Here is an 18262-nt window from a genome sequence, read left to right as displayed (position 1 = left end):
TCTTCTCTCCAACGAAAACAACCTCAAGTCCATCAGCCTTTCCTCATAAGATTTTCCCTCCATACCAGGCAACATCCTGGTAAATCTCCTCTGCACCCGCTCCAAAGCCTCCACGTCCTTCCTATAATGCGGTGACCAGAACTGTACGCAATACTCCAAATGCGGCCGTACCAGAGTTCTGTACAGCTGCAACATGACCTCCTGACTCCGGAACTCAATCCCTCTATCAATAAAGGCCAACACTCCATAGGCCTTCTTCACAACCCTATCAACCTGGGTGGCAACTTTCAGGGATCTATGTACATGGACACCTAGATCCCTCTGCTCATCCACACTTTCAAGAAGTTTACCATTAGCCAAATATTCCGCATTCCTGTTAGTCCTTCCAAAGTGAATCACCTCACACTTCTCTACATTAAACTCCATTTGCCACCTCTCAGCCCAGCTCTGCAGCTTATCTATATCCCTCTGTAACCTGCTACATCCTTCCACACTATCGACAACACCACCGACTTTAGTATCGTCTGCAAATTTACTCACCCACCCTTCTGCGCCTTCCTCTAGGTCATTGATAAAAATGACAAACAGCAACGGCCCCAGAACAGATCCTTGTGGTACTCCACTTGTGACTGTACTCCATTCTGAACATTTCCCATCAACCACCACCCTCTGTCTTCTTTCAGCTAGCCAATTTCTGATCCACATCTCTAAATCACCCTCAATCCCCAGCCTCCGTATTTTCTGCAATAGCCTACCGTGGGGAACCTTATCAAACGCTTTGCTGAAATCCATATACACCACATCAACTGCTCTACCCTCATCTACCTGTTCAGTCACCTTCTCAAAGAACTCAATAAGAACATCACTGATAAACACTCATTTCTTAAAGGTACATTTCTTAGACACCCATTTCTTAAAGGTACTCTCACATGACAATAGTGAGTTATACTGAGGTATGGCATGTTTAGGTATAATCTATCTTTCTTTATGTCTCTCTCTTTCTGTCTATCTTTCTATCGCTGTCACTTTCTATCCCTTTGCCATTCTCTTGTCTCACTTGGGTGAATCTTCAATTATTAAACCAATACCCCCTCTCCATGACATGATTTAAAGAATATCAGAACAGTTCTCCCTGGCATCCTGGCCAATATCTTTCCCTCTGTCAACATCACGGGTTATCTGATTATTATCTAATTACTGTTTATGGGGCCTTTCAGTGTGCAAACTGGGCTGCTGTGTTTCCTACACTATCCCAGGAACTGCTTCAAATGTATTTCATTGTTTGTGAAGAGCTTTGGGACATGAGAGGTTGTTAAAGGCACTACAGAAATGTAAGCACTTCCTCACTTCCCTTTTATCTCGATTTCTCCTCTCCCCACGCTTCTTCCTCAATCCTTCTCTCATCAAAGCCAGAACACACTGAAAACACAGCCAGAAAACACAGTTTTCATGATAGCAGTGGTTTTCCTGTGATCCCGAGACCAGATGTGAGCTGGCAATATTCAAGCCATTGTTGTGTTATTTTGTACCCTCAGGATACAGGGGTTGGATCGCCAGTGGTTCTACGCATTGATTTCTACGGACACTTCCTGTACTGGACTTACCAGAATAAGGTAAGGCGAATGATCAAGATCGCAATGGCCTTCAACCTTCCCATTTCCCTCCCAGTTCTCTCCACTCAGAAGGTGCTATTCGGCCTCTTGAGCCTGTTCCACCATTCCACTATTATACCATAGTTAATCTGTACTTCAATTCCATTCACCAGCCTTTGCTCCAGATTCCTTCCTCCCCATACCCCCCAAAGAAATCTATCTATCTCAGAATTGAAAGCTCCAACTGACCCCCTGGAATTTATAGCTTTTTGGGGAAGAGAGTTCCAGATTTTCTTTCTGTGAAGAAACGCTCCCTGATTACATTCCTAAATAGCCTGGTTCTAGTTTTAAGATTATATTTTGTTGTTCCAGACTATCTCACCATAAGACATAAGAGCAGAATTAGGCTCTCGGCCCATCAAGTCTGCTCCGCTATTCAATCATGGCTGATATTTTTCTCATCCCCATTCTCCTGCCTTCTCCCCATAACCGCTGATCTCATTATTAATCAAGAATCTATCTATCTCTGTCTTAAAGAAACACAGTGATTTAGCCTCCACAGCCTTCTGCGGCAAAGAGTTCCACAGATTCACCACCCTCTGGCTGATGAAATTCCTCCTCATCTCTGTTTTAAAGAATCGTCCCTTCAGTTTTATGGTTTCGTCTCTGCAGTCCTCTGATTGTGTCCTCTGGTTTTGTTTTTCCTCCAAGTGGAAACATCCTCTCCATGTCCACTCTATCCGGGCCTCGCAGTATCCTGCAAGTTTCAATAAGATGCCCCTCTTCCTTCTAAACTCCGAGTACAGACCCAGAGTCCTCAACCGTTCCTCATACGATAAGCTCTTCATTCCAGGGATCATTCTTGTGAATCTCCTCTGGACCCTTTCCAAGGCCAGCACATCCTTCCTTAGATACAGGGCCCAAAACTGCTCACAGTACTCCAAATGGGGTCTGACCAGAGCCTTATACGCCTCAGAAGAACAACCCTGGTCTTGTATTCCAGCCCTCCCGACGTGAATGCTAACATTGCATTTGCCTTCCTCACTGCTGACTGAACCTGCACGTTAACCTTAATAGAATCTTGAACAAGGACTCCCAAGTCCCTTTGTGCTTCTGATTTCCTAAGCATTTCTCCATTTAGAAAATAGTTTATTCCTCCATTCCTCCTTCCAAAGTGCATAACCTCACACTTTTCCACATTGTATTTCATCTGCCACTTCTTTGCCCACTCTCCTAGCCTGTCCAAATCCTTCTGCAGCCCCCTTGCTTCCTCAATACTGCCAGTCCTTCTACAGATCTTTGTATTATCTGCAAACTTAGCAGTGCCGTCAGTTCCTTCTCCTAGATCATTAATGTATATTGTCAAAAGTTGTGGTCCCAACACCGACCCCTGAGGCACACCACTTGTCACCAACTGCCATCTTGAAAACAACCACTTTATCCCCACTCTCTGCCTTCTGCCAGTCCTCTATCCATGCCAGGATCTTACCCATAACACCATGGGTTCTTAACTTATTTAACAGTCTGCTATGCGGCACCTTGTCAAAGGCCTTATGGAAATCTAAATAAATCACCCGAGCGAATAGCTTTGCCATATTGAAGTGCGTTGCTATTTCAAACACTTCATCATCAGCTCGCAGTCTCCTTTACTCAGCTCCCGAAGGTAATGATACTCTCTGGTATTCGGGTTCCATAACTACTAATACTCTTTTGGGAATATTAGAGTAAGTTTTTGTTTTTCCTCCAAGTGGAAACATCCTCTCCATGTCCACTCTAACACAGGTGTGTTAAATTGGGACATATATACTAAAATTAATCTGAGAAAAGGCGGGTTGAGGATAAGGTGAGATGGTGAGTGGGGTTGAGGGATATAATAGATAGATGCTTGAGGGATTTTATAGGTAGCTTGGTTTGGCAGACATTGTGGGTAGGTGGAGTTGAGGGATAAGATAGTAAGTGAGGTTGAGGGATTAAAACATTTTTTTTAGAGTACCCAATTTTTTTTTGCCAATTAAGGGGCAATTTAGCATGGCCAATTCACCTACTCTGCACATTCTTTGGTTGTGGGGGTGAGACTTAAGCAGACACGGCGAGAATGTGCAAACTCCACAAGGACAGTGACCCAGGGCTGGGATCGAACTCAGGTCCTCGGCGCCGTGAGACAGCAGTGCTAACCACTGCTCCACTGTGCCGCCTAGTGAGATTGAGGGATATTGTGGGTAGGTGGAGCTGAGGGATATTATAGGTAGTGTAGACTGATGGGTGTAAACATTGTGGTATAGAGCAAGGCTCAGATCTCTTCTTTTTACATGTCTCTCTCTGGGCTTCCATTCTTGCAGGACCTGGGTTCTCATTGGGTCTCTGTTCTCTCTGGGTTAGTGGCCTCTCTGGGCCTGTGGACTATCTTGGGGCCACTGGTCTCTCAGGGCCTGTGGTCCCTCTTGTCCTGTGGTTTTTCTTGGGGGCTGTGGTCTCGCTTGGGCTTGTGAACTCTCAGAGTTTGTGGTCTCTGTGGGCCTGTGGCAAACCTATCAATATCATTGATGGAGAAGTGTTAAAGAGGCAATTGCATTCCATTAAACAAATGGAAGGAGAGCTGGTCCATATGGAATGAATTGTTGGTCAGAAATGCAGCTAAAAAATTAAGAAACGACCCAGTGTGATGCCAAACAGCAGGAAGGGGAGAGACTGTTGCTGCTATTCACCAACCTCCATGTGTGGTCTGTTGGCTGTAATGGACTGCAAGCGATTCATGATCATCATCCATTCTTGTTTCATTCTGCAGCATGTGGAATGCCTGGAAATCACCACGATCCGTGACACAAGAATTGGAAAATATGCCAAAGTCCCAAAGGTAAGCTCTGAGACCTTGACTGCTGCTCTCCCACAAAGGAGCAACTGCCTACTAGTTGGTGCTTCCCATTCTCCCTCCCTGCACTTTGTTCACACTAAATACACTCACACCAATGAGAGGTGAAGGAAGGGATGTCGGAACTCTCCAGTCTTGGTAAGGTTTCTTCAGGACGCCGCCATTTGACTCAGTTGCACCCTCTCCTCCTATCCTGCCATTCAAAGATACAACAAAATCCCCACATGTGACAATCTCACGCCGATTCTGCAAACTTCGCCAGCTTGGCGCCATCAGCAGAGCCCGCTGTAACAAAGAATTACATAGGAATTACAGGATGCAGATTTACCATTTGGCCTCCCAGATAGCGTTAGTGTTTACCCTCAATACGAGAAATATTCTAATCCCATGACTCGACCTGTGCCCATACCCTTTTATTTCCCTTTTTAGTCAACCATTGATCTAATCCATTCTTTAACCGTTAACGCATCCCTGCAGCAATCACTAAGTCCAGCAGTGGAAAATGAAAAAGGAAATACCTGAGTTTAAATCCTCAATCTCTGCAAACAATCAGCTTAATCCATCTACTCCCTTCATCAATTCAGAATAGTAAGGGAGTAGAGTCCTTTCAGTTAGCTGGGAGTGGGTTAGAGGCTCTGAACATGGGGTTTGGGGGTTTGAATGCACACCTGGGAGTGAGATAGAGGCTGGAATCTAATCAAGGAGTTAAAAAGGTTCATATATAGAATAACAGATACCAGGGAGTGAATTAGAAGATGAATTCAACCAAGAGGTTCCGCTGGTTTATAGTTTGCGCCAAGATTGCAAGAGTGCTGACATGTCAGTCATGCAAACGCCTGACATAGTCATACCCACGAAATCACATTTTGTAGCTAATGTCCCGAACTCCTCCATCACCATGCCTTTCCCACCGGCAAGACAGACCCTGCCAAGATGGTGACACAGTTGTACACAGGCAGGAGGTAGTTGCCCTCGGAGTCCTCAACATTTAGTCCAGACCCCATGTTGTCTCATGGCATAAGGTCAGACATGGGCCCGGAAACCTCCTGCTGGTTACCACCTGCTGCACCAACCCCACTGATCCCAACCCCCCTCAGCTGATGAATCAGTACTCCTCCGTGATGAACAGCATATGGGAGAAGCCCTAGAAGGACACAGAATATACTCTGGATGGGAATTTTGAAGTCTATCACCAAGAGTGGCTTGGTAACACCACGACTGACTGAGTTGATTGAGTCCTAAAGGACATAGCATCCTGACTATCTATTTGTTGCAGATGCATCTGTCCACAACAGTGTTAGGTAGAAGTGACCACAGCACTGTCATTGAGGAGATGATGTCTGGCTTCACACTAGAGTAATGTCCCCAGAAGACCAGAACCAAACCAACCATTCTCTTACTGAATGACAGAGCAGGCTCGAGGGGCCAAATGGCCCTAAGTCTTTGTTGTTTTGTAGTTGATTGCGTCATATTAGGCTCCAACCTATAGGAAGGGTACTGAGGCTTTAAAAGGGATAACAGCACAGATGCAGCAGGATGCAGCGTGGGATGAGGAATTACAAATAGCAAGACAGATTTGAAATAATAAATTCTCAGTTGAATAATGAAGACTACGGAGCAATACAAGTGGTTCAAAGTATGAATAAACAAAGAAAAAAGAAATGTACAGCACAGGAACAGGCCCTTCGGCCCTCCAAGCCCGTGCCGACCATGCTGCCCGACTAAACTACAATCTTCTACACTTCCTGGGTCCGTATCCCTCTATTCCCATCCTATTCATGTATTTGTCAAGATGCCCCTTAAATGTCACTATCGTCCCTGCTTCCACCACCTCCTCCGGTAGCGAGTTCCAGGCACCCACTACCCTCTGCGTAAAAAACTTGCCTCGTACATCTACTCTAAACCTTGCCCCTCTCACCTTAAACCTATGCCCCCTAGTAATTGACCCCTCTACCCTGGGGAAAAGCCTCTGACTATCCACTCTGTCTATGCCCCTCATAATTTTGTATACCTCTATCAGGTCTCCCCTCAACCTCCTTCGTTCCAGTGAGAACAAACCGAGTTTATTCAACCGCTCCTCATAGCTAATGCCCTCCATACCAGGCAACATTCTGGTAAATCTCTTCTGCACCCTCTCTAAAGCCTCCACATCCTTCTGGTAGTGTGGCGACCAGAATTGAACACTATACTCCAAGTGTGGCCTAACTAAGGTTCTATACAGCTGCAACATGACTTGCCAATTCTTATACTCAATGCCCCGGCCAATGAAGGCAAGCATGCCGTATGCCTTCTTGACTACCTTCTCCAACTGTGTTGCCCCTTTCAATGACCTGTGGACCTGTACTCCTAGATCTCTCTGACTCTCAATACTCTTGAGGGTTCTACCATTCACTGTATATTCCCTACCTGCATTAGACCTTCCAAAATGCATTACCTCACATTTGTCCGGATTAAACTCCATCTGCCATCTCTCCGCCCAAATCTCCAAACAATCTAAATCCTGCTGTATCCTCCGACAGTCCTCATCGCTATCCGCAATACCACCAACCTTTGTGTCGTCTGCAAACTTACTAATCAGACCAGTTACATTTTCTCCAAATCATTTATATATACTACAAAGAGCAAAGGTCCCAACACTGATCCCTGTGGAACACCACTGGTCACAGCCCTCCAATGAGAAAAGCATCCTTCCATTGCTACTCTCTGCCTTCTATGGCCTAGCCAGTTCTGTATCCACCTTGCCAGCTCACCCCTGATCCCGTGTGACTTCACCTTTTGTACTAGTCTACCATGAGGGACCTTGTCAAAGGCCTTACTGAAGTCCATATAGACAACATCCACTGCCCTACCTGCATCAATCATCTTAGTGACCTCCTCGAAAAACTCTATCAAGTTAGTGAGACACGACCTCCCCTTCACAAAACCGTGCTGCCACTCACTAATACGTCCATTTGCTTCCAAATGGGAGTAGATCCTGTCTCGAAGAATTCTCTCCAGTAATTTCCCTACCACTGAAGTAAGGCTCACCGGCCTGTAGTTCCCAGGATTATCCTTGCTACCCTTCTTAAACAGAGGAACAACATTGGCTATTCTCCAGTCCTCCGGGATGGGAAAAGATAGGGAGAAACAAACTATCTCGAGTAAGAGTGGGGCCTAGAATGAGGGGCCATAGATACAAGATTACATTTAAGAAAATTACAACAGGGAGCAGCAAACACATCCTCACAGAGAGTAGGGAGGCTATTGAATTCAGATTAGATTGGAAAGGTGGAGGAAGGAGGAGGACAAATAAATCTGAGGAATGGACAGGTAAATGCGGTCAGAATTATTTGCTTAGATGTGCAGGGTAAACACCAACATATGAAATATATAGGAATATATAGAATGTATAGGATGTACAACACAGAAGGAGACCATTCAGCCCACCCAGTGCTCATCTAACTACATGACCTCTACCTCATATGTTTGTCTAGTTTCCCCTTAACTACATCTATGCTATTGGCTTCAACCATTCCTTGTATAGTGAGTTCCAGATTCTCACCACCCTTGATTGGATTGGATTGGATTTGTTTATTGTCACGTGTACCGAGGTACAGTGAAAAGTATTTTTCTGTGAGCAGCTCAACAGATCATTATGTACATGGGAAGAAAAGGGAAGAAAAGAAAATACATAATAAGGCAACACAACATATACAATGTAACTACATAAGCACTGGCATCGGATGAAGCATACAGGGTGTAGTGTTAATGAGGTCAGTCCATAAGAGGGTCATTTAGGAGTCTGGTGACAGCGGGGAAGAAGCTGTTTTTGAGTCTGTTCGTGCATGTTTTCAGACTTCTGTATCTCCTGCCTGATGGAAGAAGTTGGAAGAGTGAGTAAGCTGGGTGGGAGGGATCTTTGATTATACTGCCCGCTTTCCCCAGGCAGCGGGAGGTGTAGATGGAGTCAATGGATGGGAGGCAGGTTTGTGTGATGGACTGGGCGGTGTTCACGACTCTCTGAAGTTTCTTGCGGTCCTGGGCCGAGCAGTTGCCATACCAGGCTGTGATGCAGCCCGATAGGATGCTTCATCGCACCTTGAGTGAAAAAGCTTCTTCTGAACCACAGACTGGCTGGGATCAATGGCCTGTGGGGTGTTACAATTTATGTGTCTTTCAGTGTATTGAGGCCCCCAACCTTGAGGCTGTGTTGAGGTCCCCCGGGGAGGCTGTGTCAAGGTCCCCAAATACAGGGCGGTTGAGTCAGGGTCCTTCCAACCTTGAGGAGGTTGTGTCAAGGTCTCCTGGGGAGGCTGTGTCGAGGTCCCCTGGGGTGGGTGTGTCAAGATCCCCAAATGAAGCAAGGCTCTGTCGAGGCCCCTCAAACCTTGAGGAGGCTGTGTCGAGGTTCCCTGGGGAAGCTTTGTTGAGGCCCCCTAGGGGTATGGATGATGGGTGTTTGCCTCCATTTGTACTCATATGAAGGAACAAAAACTTGCATTTATTTAGCACTTTTCATGACCTCCAAACAGCTCAAAGCACTTTACAGCCAGAGAAATACTTTTGAAGGGCAGTCACTGTTGGATTGGTTTTCTGTCTGTCACCCGTGACAGCGCAGCAATCTCTCAGTATTGCACTTGAAAATCAGCCTTGATTTTTGAGCTTATGCCCTGGAGTGCGGCTTGAAGCCAGAAAGGTGTGATTCTGAGGAGAGAGTGTAGCCAGCTGAGTCAGCTGGGTGCAGGTAGGATGGCAGGATAAGCAATTTGTTTAACCACAATGCAAAACCTGTGTTTCTGAATGCACTGATCTGTGGGATTAACAAATACAAAAAAAAACATGCAAATGCTACAAACTGACAATCTGAAGCACCGACACAAGAATTAGGAACAAGAGCAGGCCATTCAGCCTCTTGAGCCTGCCCCTCCATTTCAATAAGATCAGTGGCCGTGAGTCTCCGACCCGACGCCGGTCTGAGAATCGGGGCCTACATAATCGCGATCGGGTCCTACCGATCGGCGGGCCGGCTGGATCCGTGGGGGCCTACTTTACTCCGCGCCGGGCCCCTGTGGGGCTCCGCCATATTGCCCGGGGGCCGGTGTGGAGAAGGGAGCCCCGCGCATGCGCAGAAAAACGCGGCCCGTTTCGCGCATGCGCGGAAATATACCGGCCATTCTGCGCATGTGCGAACTCGCGCCGGCTGTTCGGTGCCGGCTGGAGCTGCAGGAACCACTCCGGCATCAACCTTGCCCCCTAAAAAGGGGAGAATTCTCTCACTTTCGTGGACCGTTGGCGCCAGAATGGTTGGCGCCGGTTTTCATGCCGGCGTGGGGACATAGCCCCATTAGTAGAGAGCTGGCAGATCAAAAATCTATCTCACTCTGTCTTGAATATATTCAATGACCCAGCATCCACTGCTCTCTGGAAAAGTGGTATAGTTCCCAGGGATCGACCAATGGTAGAGCACAAAATCAATCAGTGTTTGCCACGTCAAGCACCAGGGACGAGTGACCCTCTGACAGGAAATAATGCCCCTCATCTCACCCTTAAATACAAGAATATGCCAACAGCACACAGTTCTGCTGAATGAAACTTAGATAGTTGGCTAATTTATACAGCTCATCACTGCTGACTGGGGCTCCATGTCACTTTGCACCATGTGAGGGTTTCTGTAATAACCCTCACAGGACCCGCAGAGGTGACCCAATTGATCTCCCTATGGGGCTCGCGGAATACAACATCCCCTGCTGTTAGGTAGAGCCCTATCAGCTGGGGCTCATAGAATCAACCCTTAAAGGCCGGCCTGGATTAGGACCGGCATAATCGGTGGTCCCGGTTGGGACCTATGTGCTGTACGGCAGGTTGCGGCCTTTTCTTTTGGTTATGAATAAACCTCTGTTTGGATCACCTTCTCAGAGCTCCTGAGCTTTTATAGTTTCAAAACAAGGGGACAATCTGGTCGAGCTTTGGGATGGCTGCTTTTGAAGAAATTGTTGGGACTTATTTCCATGACTGGAAATCTGCTGTTGTCGTCAGTGGCAACAATCTGGTGTTGACCAGTGCGCACTAACCTCAATCCGTGATCCTGGATGTGGTTCAGACATACATAGATACGTACATAATAAATAGAAGCAGGAGGAGGCCATTCGGCCCTTCAAGCCTGCTCCGCCAGTCATTATGATCATGGCTGATCATCAGGTTCAATACCCTGATCCTGCCTTCCCCCAAATCCCTCAGTCCCTTTAGGCCCAAGAGTCATATCTAATTCCTTCTTGAAATTATACAATGTTTGGCCTCAACTGCTTTCTGTGGTAATGAATTCCACAGATTCATTTACATGCCACATTGATATCAGCTCCTTTTTTAGACTTTGGCACTGCATAGACTTTGGCTTACTTAGTTAAGATGTTGTTTGGCAATCACGACTAGTAGGACTGACTATTGGCATAAGATGTGAAAGATAACCCGCTGGGTTGCGCTTGCCTGGCTGTTACTCAACACGGAACTTTTACTCTTGTAGTTTGAGTGTCAATGCTCTACTTGAGTAGGTGGTTTGCTATGTGAATTGTTGATCAAGCTTACTCGTGATCTATGATTGGTTCAGTAAGTAACGGTTATTGAGTCTGGCAAGGAATGCATTGCCGTATCACTTCCTCAGTAGCTTTATTGATTCCTGGCCACCAGATATAACTGCAAGCCGGTATCTTAATAATAATAATAATAATCTTTCTTGTCACAAGTAGGCTTCATTGTCACTGACATGATGTTACTGTGAAAAGCCCCTAGTCGCCACACTCCGGCGCCTGTTCGGGTACACGAAGGGAGAATTCAGAATTTCCAATTCACCTAACAGCAGTCTTTCAGGACTTGTGGGAGGAAACCGGGGCACCCGGAGGAAACCATTTCATGCTGGTTTGAAAAAATATATACCGCCAACCATGCAAACAGATTGAAATAAAGAAACAGTTTGTCAGTTGTGCTTGATCGGGGAAATTCTTCAAATTGAGTCTTGTATATGTTCATAAAAATTACATATTTAATTGACTCAGAAGCTGACTAGTGTGCACCAGTGAAACAAATAAATGGTTGAGCACTGTTTTGTCTTTGTCAGTGGTTTTAATATCTGGTGACTCACTGGTGAGTCTTAATATCTAGTGCATAACTGGACACTGGTTCATGGAAAAGCATTTTTAATCAATTTTTTGTTGTCGTAATAAAACTGTCCCAAGTTACACTGATTTTCTTTTTATTGCGAAGGGGAGAAGCTAATGTCCCACTGTTTTATGAAATATATTGAGATTATGCAAATGAGGTTAGGTGGCAACCCCCTGTATGTCTGCGTGGGTTGGGTTCATCTTTGTTTGGCCCGGATGGGCACTGTGTAATTCTTGTAAGAGGAGTTCCCTCACTGGTGATGGAATGACAACTCGAGAGCCCCAAAGCATTTCTCCATCCTCTTAGTATAATTCGTCCCTGTGGGTTAAGTAGGGCCTCAACTGTTCGGACTTCTCGTGGTGCCAACCTGTTTGTATTATCAGTTTCACTGTGGTGTCGCTGGGTCCAATTTCATATATGTCTGGGCTACACTGGAAATGTGTCCAAGAAGTTCATAGCCAAGATGATTTCTTGGGGTACTGGCAGTGGTGCCAAATTCTACCTTGGGCTGATGACCCATTCTTTTCCTTGTTCTCTGACTTTGATAATAATAATAATCTTTATTTTCACAAGTAGGCTTACATTAACACTGCAACGAAGTTACTGTGAAAAGCCCCGAGTCGCCACATTCCGGCGCCTGTTCGGGTACACTGAGGGAGAATTCAGAATGTGTCTTTCGGGACTTGTGGGAGGAAACTGAGTTGATTGATTTGATTTGATTTGATTTATTGTCACATGTACAGAAGTACAGTGAAAAGTATTTTTCTGCGGCTAAGGGAACGTAGGCAGTACGTACATAGTAGACCAAGTTTTGGCTGCGCGTCAAAGTCTCCGTTCTCGGTGACAGCAGTGACGGGGAGAACTCGGATGGGAGAATCCCGGCCGAAGATTTGTTAACACTATTTCTCTCCACAGATGTTGCCAGATCCGCTGAGTTAATCCAGCATTTTCTGTTTTTATTTCCGATTTCCAGCATCCGCAGTATTTCTATTTCTCCTTTACAACCTTAGATTGTTTGTGCTTTTATTAGTGTGTCTATTGTATTTCTCTTGGGTTGTTGTTGTATTTGTAACTGAGTCATTATCGTTTTGCTCAGGTGTAAGTGTTTCAAAAATATCTTCCAATTCTTCCCTGCCATAGTGGAGGAAGTAACACCTATTTCCTTTCATCACCTGTGTATGTTAGGTGTGCCATCACGCCTTCGAGATTTTGCATCACCTTTGTCAACATGGGAATACAGGTAATGCACATTGGAAGGTGGCAGATTTGATATAGACAGTGTCACATTCATCAGCAATACCGTAATGAAACTTGTCTGTATAAGCTTCCCTGCTTGTTATATCTGAACTTGTGTGTACTGAACACAGAGTGTGTCTTGAACTCTGCAACTTAAAGTACCGTCTTCTCTGCAGAAAGTAGACGAGCCCTTCCAAAATAAGATTCTCAGCTGGAAGGAACGTTTCACATTTTGCGCCATCCTCATCAGCAGTGTGAAGTTCCTGAGACAGAGACAGTCAGAATTAAAACTGCACAGGCAAACAAATGATTTCCTTTTTAATTTCATTTGTTGCAGACTCCCACTGCTGGTATCAATATGTATTGTAGCTTCAAGTGAACAAAACATATAAATCCAGATTTAATAATAATTTTTATTGTCAGGCTCACATTAACACTGCAATGAAGTTACTGTGAAATAGATAGAGGCATAAGCAGGATTTTCCAATCCCCTGTAGTATGTTTTCCGACGGTGAAGATTCTTCACCATTGGCTGCTGGTGGGATCTTCCGGTCTCGCCGATGGTTACGATGTTTTGTGTGCCTCGCCGCTCCACTGCCAGTGAACCTGCAGAGGCGTCTTCTTCGATGGGACCAGAAGATTTTGCCCACAGAGTATAAAAACAAACAAGTCATGGTGAACCATTGTGGAATACTGGTTAAGCCTCAGCTACAGTCTTGCGGCCGATTCTGATCACCAAATCTTAGGATGTCAAGACCTTAGAGAGAGGGTGTGGAGGAGATTTACGAGAATAGCACTTGTGGTGGGAGTTTATGTGGAGATACTGGAGAAGCTGGGCGAATTCTCCTTAAGGCAGAGAAGGTTAACAGGCGATTCAAAATCACACATGGTTTCAGAAGAGCAAATAAGGAGGAATTATTCTCAGTGGCAGGAGACTGATTTTTATGATTGGCAGAAAAGAAGGAAGTGACCAGAGGAAGGAGCATTGTGCACAGTAAGTTGTGTTATGAAACACTCCCTGAGGGGATGGTGGAAAGAGATTCAGTGGTAATATTCCAAAGAAGATTGGATAAATACTTGAAGGGGAACATTTTCCAGAGCTATGGGGAATGAGCAAGGCAGTGAGATGAATGGGAGAGATCTTTCAAAGGGCCAGCACAGACACAATGGTCCAAAGGGCCTCCTCCTGTACTGAACCATTCAATGATTCTATTGTCCCTGTTCAAGGAGTCAATATTATGCCTTGTGCATGGCATCCAAGGTCCTTGGATCTGTCAAACAAAAGCACCTAGATTGGTTTTACATGAGCGACCAAGATACATCTAGATTACCAGATAATAATAATCTTTATTCGTGTCACAAGTAGGCTTACATTAACACTGCAATTAAGTTACTGTGAAAATCTCCTAGTCGCCACACTCCGGTGCCTGTTCGGGTACACTGCGGGAGAATTCAGAATGTCCAATTCACCGAACAAGCACATCGTTCAGGACTTGTGGGAGGAAGCCCACGCAGACAGAGGGAGAACGTGCAGACTCCGCACAGACAGTGACCCAAGCCGGGAATCGAACCTGGGACCCTGGCGCTGTGAAGCAACAGTGCTACTGTGCTGTCCAAAGCTCACAGGTCCTACATATTCAACAAAAAATAACCAGCAAGAAGAGCTTGATACCATCAAGCCAAACACAGTCCGCAGGCCAACCTAAGAGAGATGAAGAACTGATGGTGGGAGAACAAGGCAGCAGAGCTTCAGGAAGCTGACTAGCATGACCTGAAGGCTCTCCATGTAAGTCTCTGATCCCAAAACCAGTGATATGACACCTATCCCCTCGGCAGAGGGCAATCAGCATCTAATGAACGGGCATGAGAAGGTCTCTCTCATTGGGAAGAGCACTTTAATAATCTCCTGAACCAAGAATTCAAAGTGTGTGACAATGCCATTGAATCACTTGCACTGCACACGTTCGGAAGGGGCTTACCCTCAAGCCGAAATTGCCCAAACCATAAAGCAGCTGGTAAGTGTCCAAGTGCTGATGGCATTACGCCTGAAGTATGGAGGAACTCACATGGTTTAAAAACTGCTCGAAGCCTTGTATGTTTAATCTGAAACCAGAGTGTTGTGTCCCAAGATTAGAAGGATGCTTCCATAACTCACCTGTTCAAACAGAAAGGAAGCAAGTCCATCTGTGACAATCATTGTGATTGTTCACTTCTCTTTGCAGCAGCAAAAATTACTGCAAGGCTCATTCCCACCAGGATTGTCACGTCTCACAGTGTGACTTTCATGCTGGACAAGGAACGGGCGCCGTGATCCATGCAGCGTGTCAAATTCAAGAAAAGTTCCCCAAACAGAACAAAAGCCTTGACACGGTGTTTGTTGACCTGAACAATACCTGCATCGTGGTAAACTGTGAAGGCTGTGGAGGATGAGGGTCATCCATTCATTCCATGATGGCCAAAGTGATGTAGAATGGGGCCTCATCAGGTGCCTTTCCTGTCACCAATGGCACCACACAAGGCTGCGTAATAGCTCAATCTCGATAGGGACGCACACATTCAAGCTCAGCACAGATGGCAACACTCCAATCTGCAAAGGCTCAAGGTTCGCACAAAGATCACAGAGCAGCTATTCAGCCAACTTTCATTGGCTGATGACTGCTCTCTTGGCGCACACTTCGGAGGCCATCCAGTTGCTCATTTTTCCCAAGCCTCTGGATGATCCAGCCTTACAATAAAAAGACATAGATCTTATACCCCAATGTGCCCCTGCCCACAGACTCCCGGACCCCATGTCCCCATCAACAATACTCCTCTTAACTTAGTCCAGAAGTTCTGCTATCTTGGAAGTGTCCTTTCCAACAATGCCACATTGGATGATCGCCTAACAAAGTAAGCTTGCATTCAGAGTCTCACCCACTGGCTTTGGAAAGATCATGGTGTTTGTCTCAAAACAGAGATCAATGTTTACCAGACGTATTCTCATATCACTTCTCTATGACTGTGAGACACGGATAATCTACTGGTGCCACATAAAGCAACTAGGTGCATTTCACCAATGCTGCCTAAAATCTATCTGCATTGTCAAGTGACAGGTCAAAATCCCGAACACCAAACTAGGTGAAGTGAAAATGAAAATGAAATGAATGAAATGAAAACCGCTTATTGTCACAAGTAGGCTTCAAATGAAGTTACTGTGAAAAGCCCCTAGTCGCCACATTCTGGCGCCTGTTCGGGGAGGCTGTTACGGGAATTGAACCGTGCTGCTGGCCTGCCTTGGTCTGCTTTCAAAGCCAGTGATTTAGCCCTGTAAGGTACCGCATATTGGTAATGAGAGCATGCTTATCAGAGCTCAGTTTTGTTGGAGCAGCCATGTGATTCACATGGAGCATTCATGTATACCAAAGGCTGTATTTTACAGCCTGCTGAACACAAGAACCCACACCACAGGACATGGCAAAAGTCATCCTGAAAGCCATCCTTAGAGCCTCGGGTCCTATGACATGAGTAAAGAACAACCCTGGAGAGGTCCAAATGGGGATGTCTCTGTCAACAGGCAATCTTAACATCTAAGGCAAACAGAGTCAGATCCCCATAGGGCAAGTGAGCAGGATGCAAAGCCAGTGCCTTCACCTAAAACTCCAATAGTGACTTCATATGTAATATTTGCAAACATAGGGAAGTACGGTGGTGCAGTGGTTAGCAGTGCTACCTCACAGCGTTGAGGTCCCAGGTTCGATTCCAGCTCTGGGTCACTGTCCATGTGGAATTTGTACATTCTTCTCGTGTTTGCGTGGGTTTCACCCCCACAACCAAAAGATATGCAGGGGAGGTGGATTGGCCACGCTAAATTGCCCCTTAATTGGAAATAAAAAATGAATTGGGTACTCTAAATTATTATTTTTTTAAAAATTTGCAATCACATCTGCAAATCAAGGTTTGGTTTAACACCGTACATCAGATGACCACCAACCTAGAAGATAAACAGCTGGCTCCTTTGCTGAACATTCAGCTATCAAAGTGATGGGAGAATCCATCACATGGGGTCAGTGAGACCATCGACTCCAGTATGCCTCACTGTGCTGCTTCTGAATCTAATATTTGCACTGTTGTCCTTATAAATAGTAAAATTATGTCAGGAAGGCAGAAGGTAGTGCCTTTCCTAGTTTGCAATGCTTTGATTTACCTTCACATAAACAATCAAATCAGGCGGGTAACAGGAGCTCTGTGTGTCCAGCTGGAGCTCTTAGGCAAATGAGCTGTTCCGGACTTCCTGGCTCGACTCTGAGCATCTCACTTAGGATAGCAATATTGTGACGCAGTATTCAGCCACCAGTGAAGCTCCCTCACCCACATCAACTGGCCCTCATCCATCCTGGTCAACCCTTACCCATCCTTACCCATCCTGCCTGCCTCTCACCCACACTGCCGTGTGACGTAACAGTACCAATCATGAGACAAAGATTCTTTATTAAGACCATGAGAAATAGGAACAGGAGTAGGCCATTCAGCCCTACCAGCCTGCTCCACCATTTAATAAGATCATGACTGTTCGAACACTCACTAAGTCCACTTTCCTGCCTTCTCTCCATAACCCTTACTTCCCTAATTGATTAATAACCTATCAATTTCAGCCTTGAAAATGGTCAAGGACTCAGCCTCCTCCCCCTCCTGGGTAAAGAATTGCAAAGATTCACCATTCTTTGAGGAAAAAAAATTCTTCCTCAAATCCATCTGAAATGAGCACCCTCTTATTCAGCGGCTATGCCCTTTGGTCCTCCAATCTCCCATGAGTGGAAACATCCTCCAAACACTTACCCTGTCTAAACCCCAAGGAATATGTTTAAAATAGTATATACATGCATTGTTAACTAGCAGACTATGTACATGTCTGACTTCTGCAACTGCTGCTATTAGGTTGAGTTCACAGTAAGTGTGGCGACCTTCTTTTCATATATATAATTTACAGTGCAGAAGGAGGCCATTCGGCCCATCGAGTCTACACCGGCTCTTGGAAAGGGCACCCTACCCAAGGTCAACACCTCCACCCTATCCCCATAACCCAGTAACCCCATCCAACACTAAGGGCAATTTTGGACACTAAGGGCAATTTAGCATGACCAATCCACCTAACCTGCACATCTTTGGACTGTGGGAGGAAACCGGAGCACCCGGAGGAAACCCACGCACACACGTGGAGGATGTGCAGACTCCGCACAGCCAGTGACCCAAGCTAGAATCGAACCTGGGACCCTGGAGCTGTGAAGCAATTGTGCTATCCACAATGCTACCATGCTGCCCTTATCATTGCAGTTGGGATATCCTTCCCAGGGACCCAGATGAGTATTTTATTTTTGTAACTTCAGATACCTGGGGCGAAATTCTCCCCCAACGGCACGATGTCCGCCGACTGGCGCCAAAAACGGCGCCAATC

The 18262-nt window shown here is 45.7% G+C and overlaps 1 protein-coding gene across 1 annotated transcript in view; it reads left to right on the top strand.

Moving 5' to 3' along the window:
- The first annotated feature begins 929 nt into the window (after window positions 1–929).
- The window catches only part of LOC140407222 (1-phosphatidylinositol 4,5-bisphosphate phosphodiesterase beta-2-like), a 190485-nt gene continuing 173152 nt past the window's right edge, over window positions 930–18262 (top strand). The window contains 6 exon segments of the mRNA XM_072494874.1: window positions 930–953; window positions 1536–1613; window positions 4378–4446; window positions 12569–12576; window positions 12692–12835; window positions 15054–15234. Of these exon segments, the coding sequence (XP_072350975.1) occupies window positions 930–953; window positions 1536–1613; window positions 4378–4446; window positions 12569–12576; window positions 12692–12835; window positions 15054–15234 (504 nt within the window).

This window comes from Scyliorhinus torazame, chromosome 2 (assembly GCF_047496885.1).
Source record: "Scyliorhinus torazame isolate Kashiwa2021f chromosome 2, sScyTor2.1, whole genome shotgun sequence".
Classification (NCBI taxonomy): Eukaryota; Metazoa; Chordata; class Chondrichthyes; order Carcharhiniformes; family Scyliorhinidae; genus Scyliorhinus; species Scyliorhinus torazame.
The sequence above is the reverse complement of the archived record's forward strand: the minus strand, read 5'-3'. Positions and strand labels throughout refer to the sequence as shown.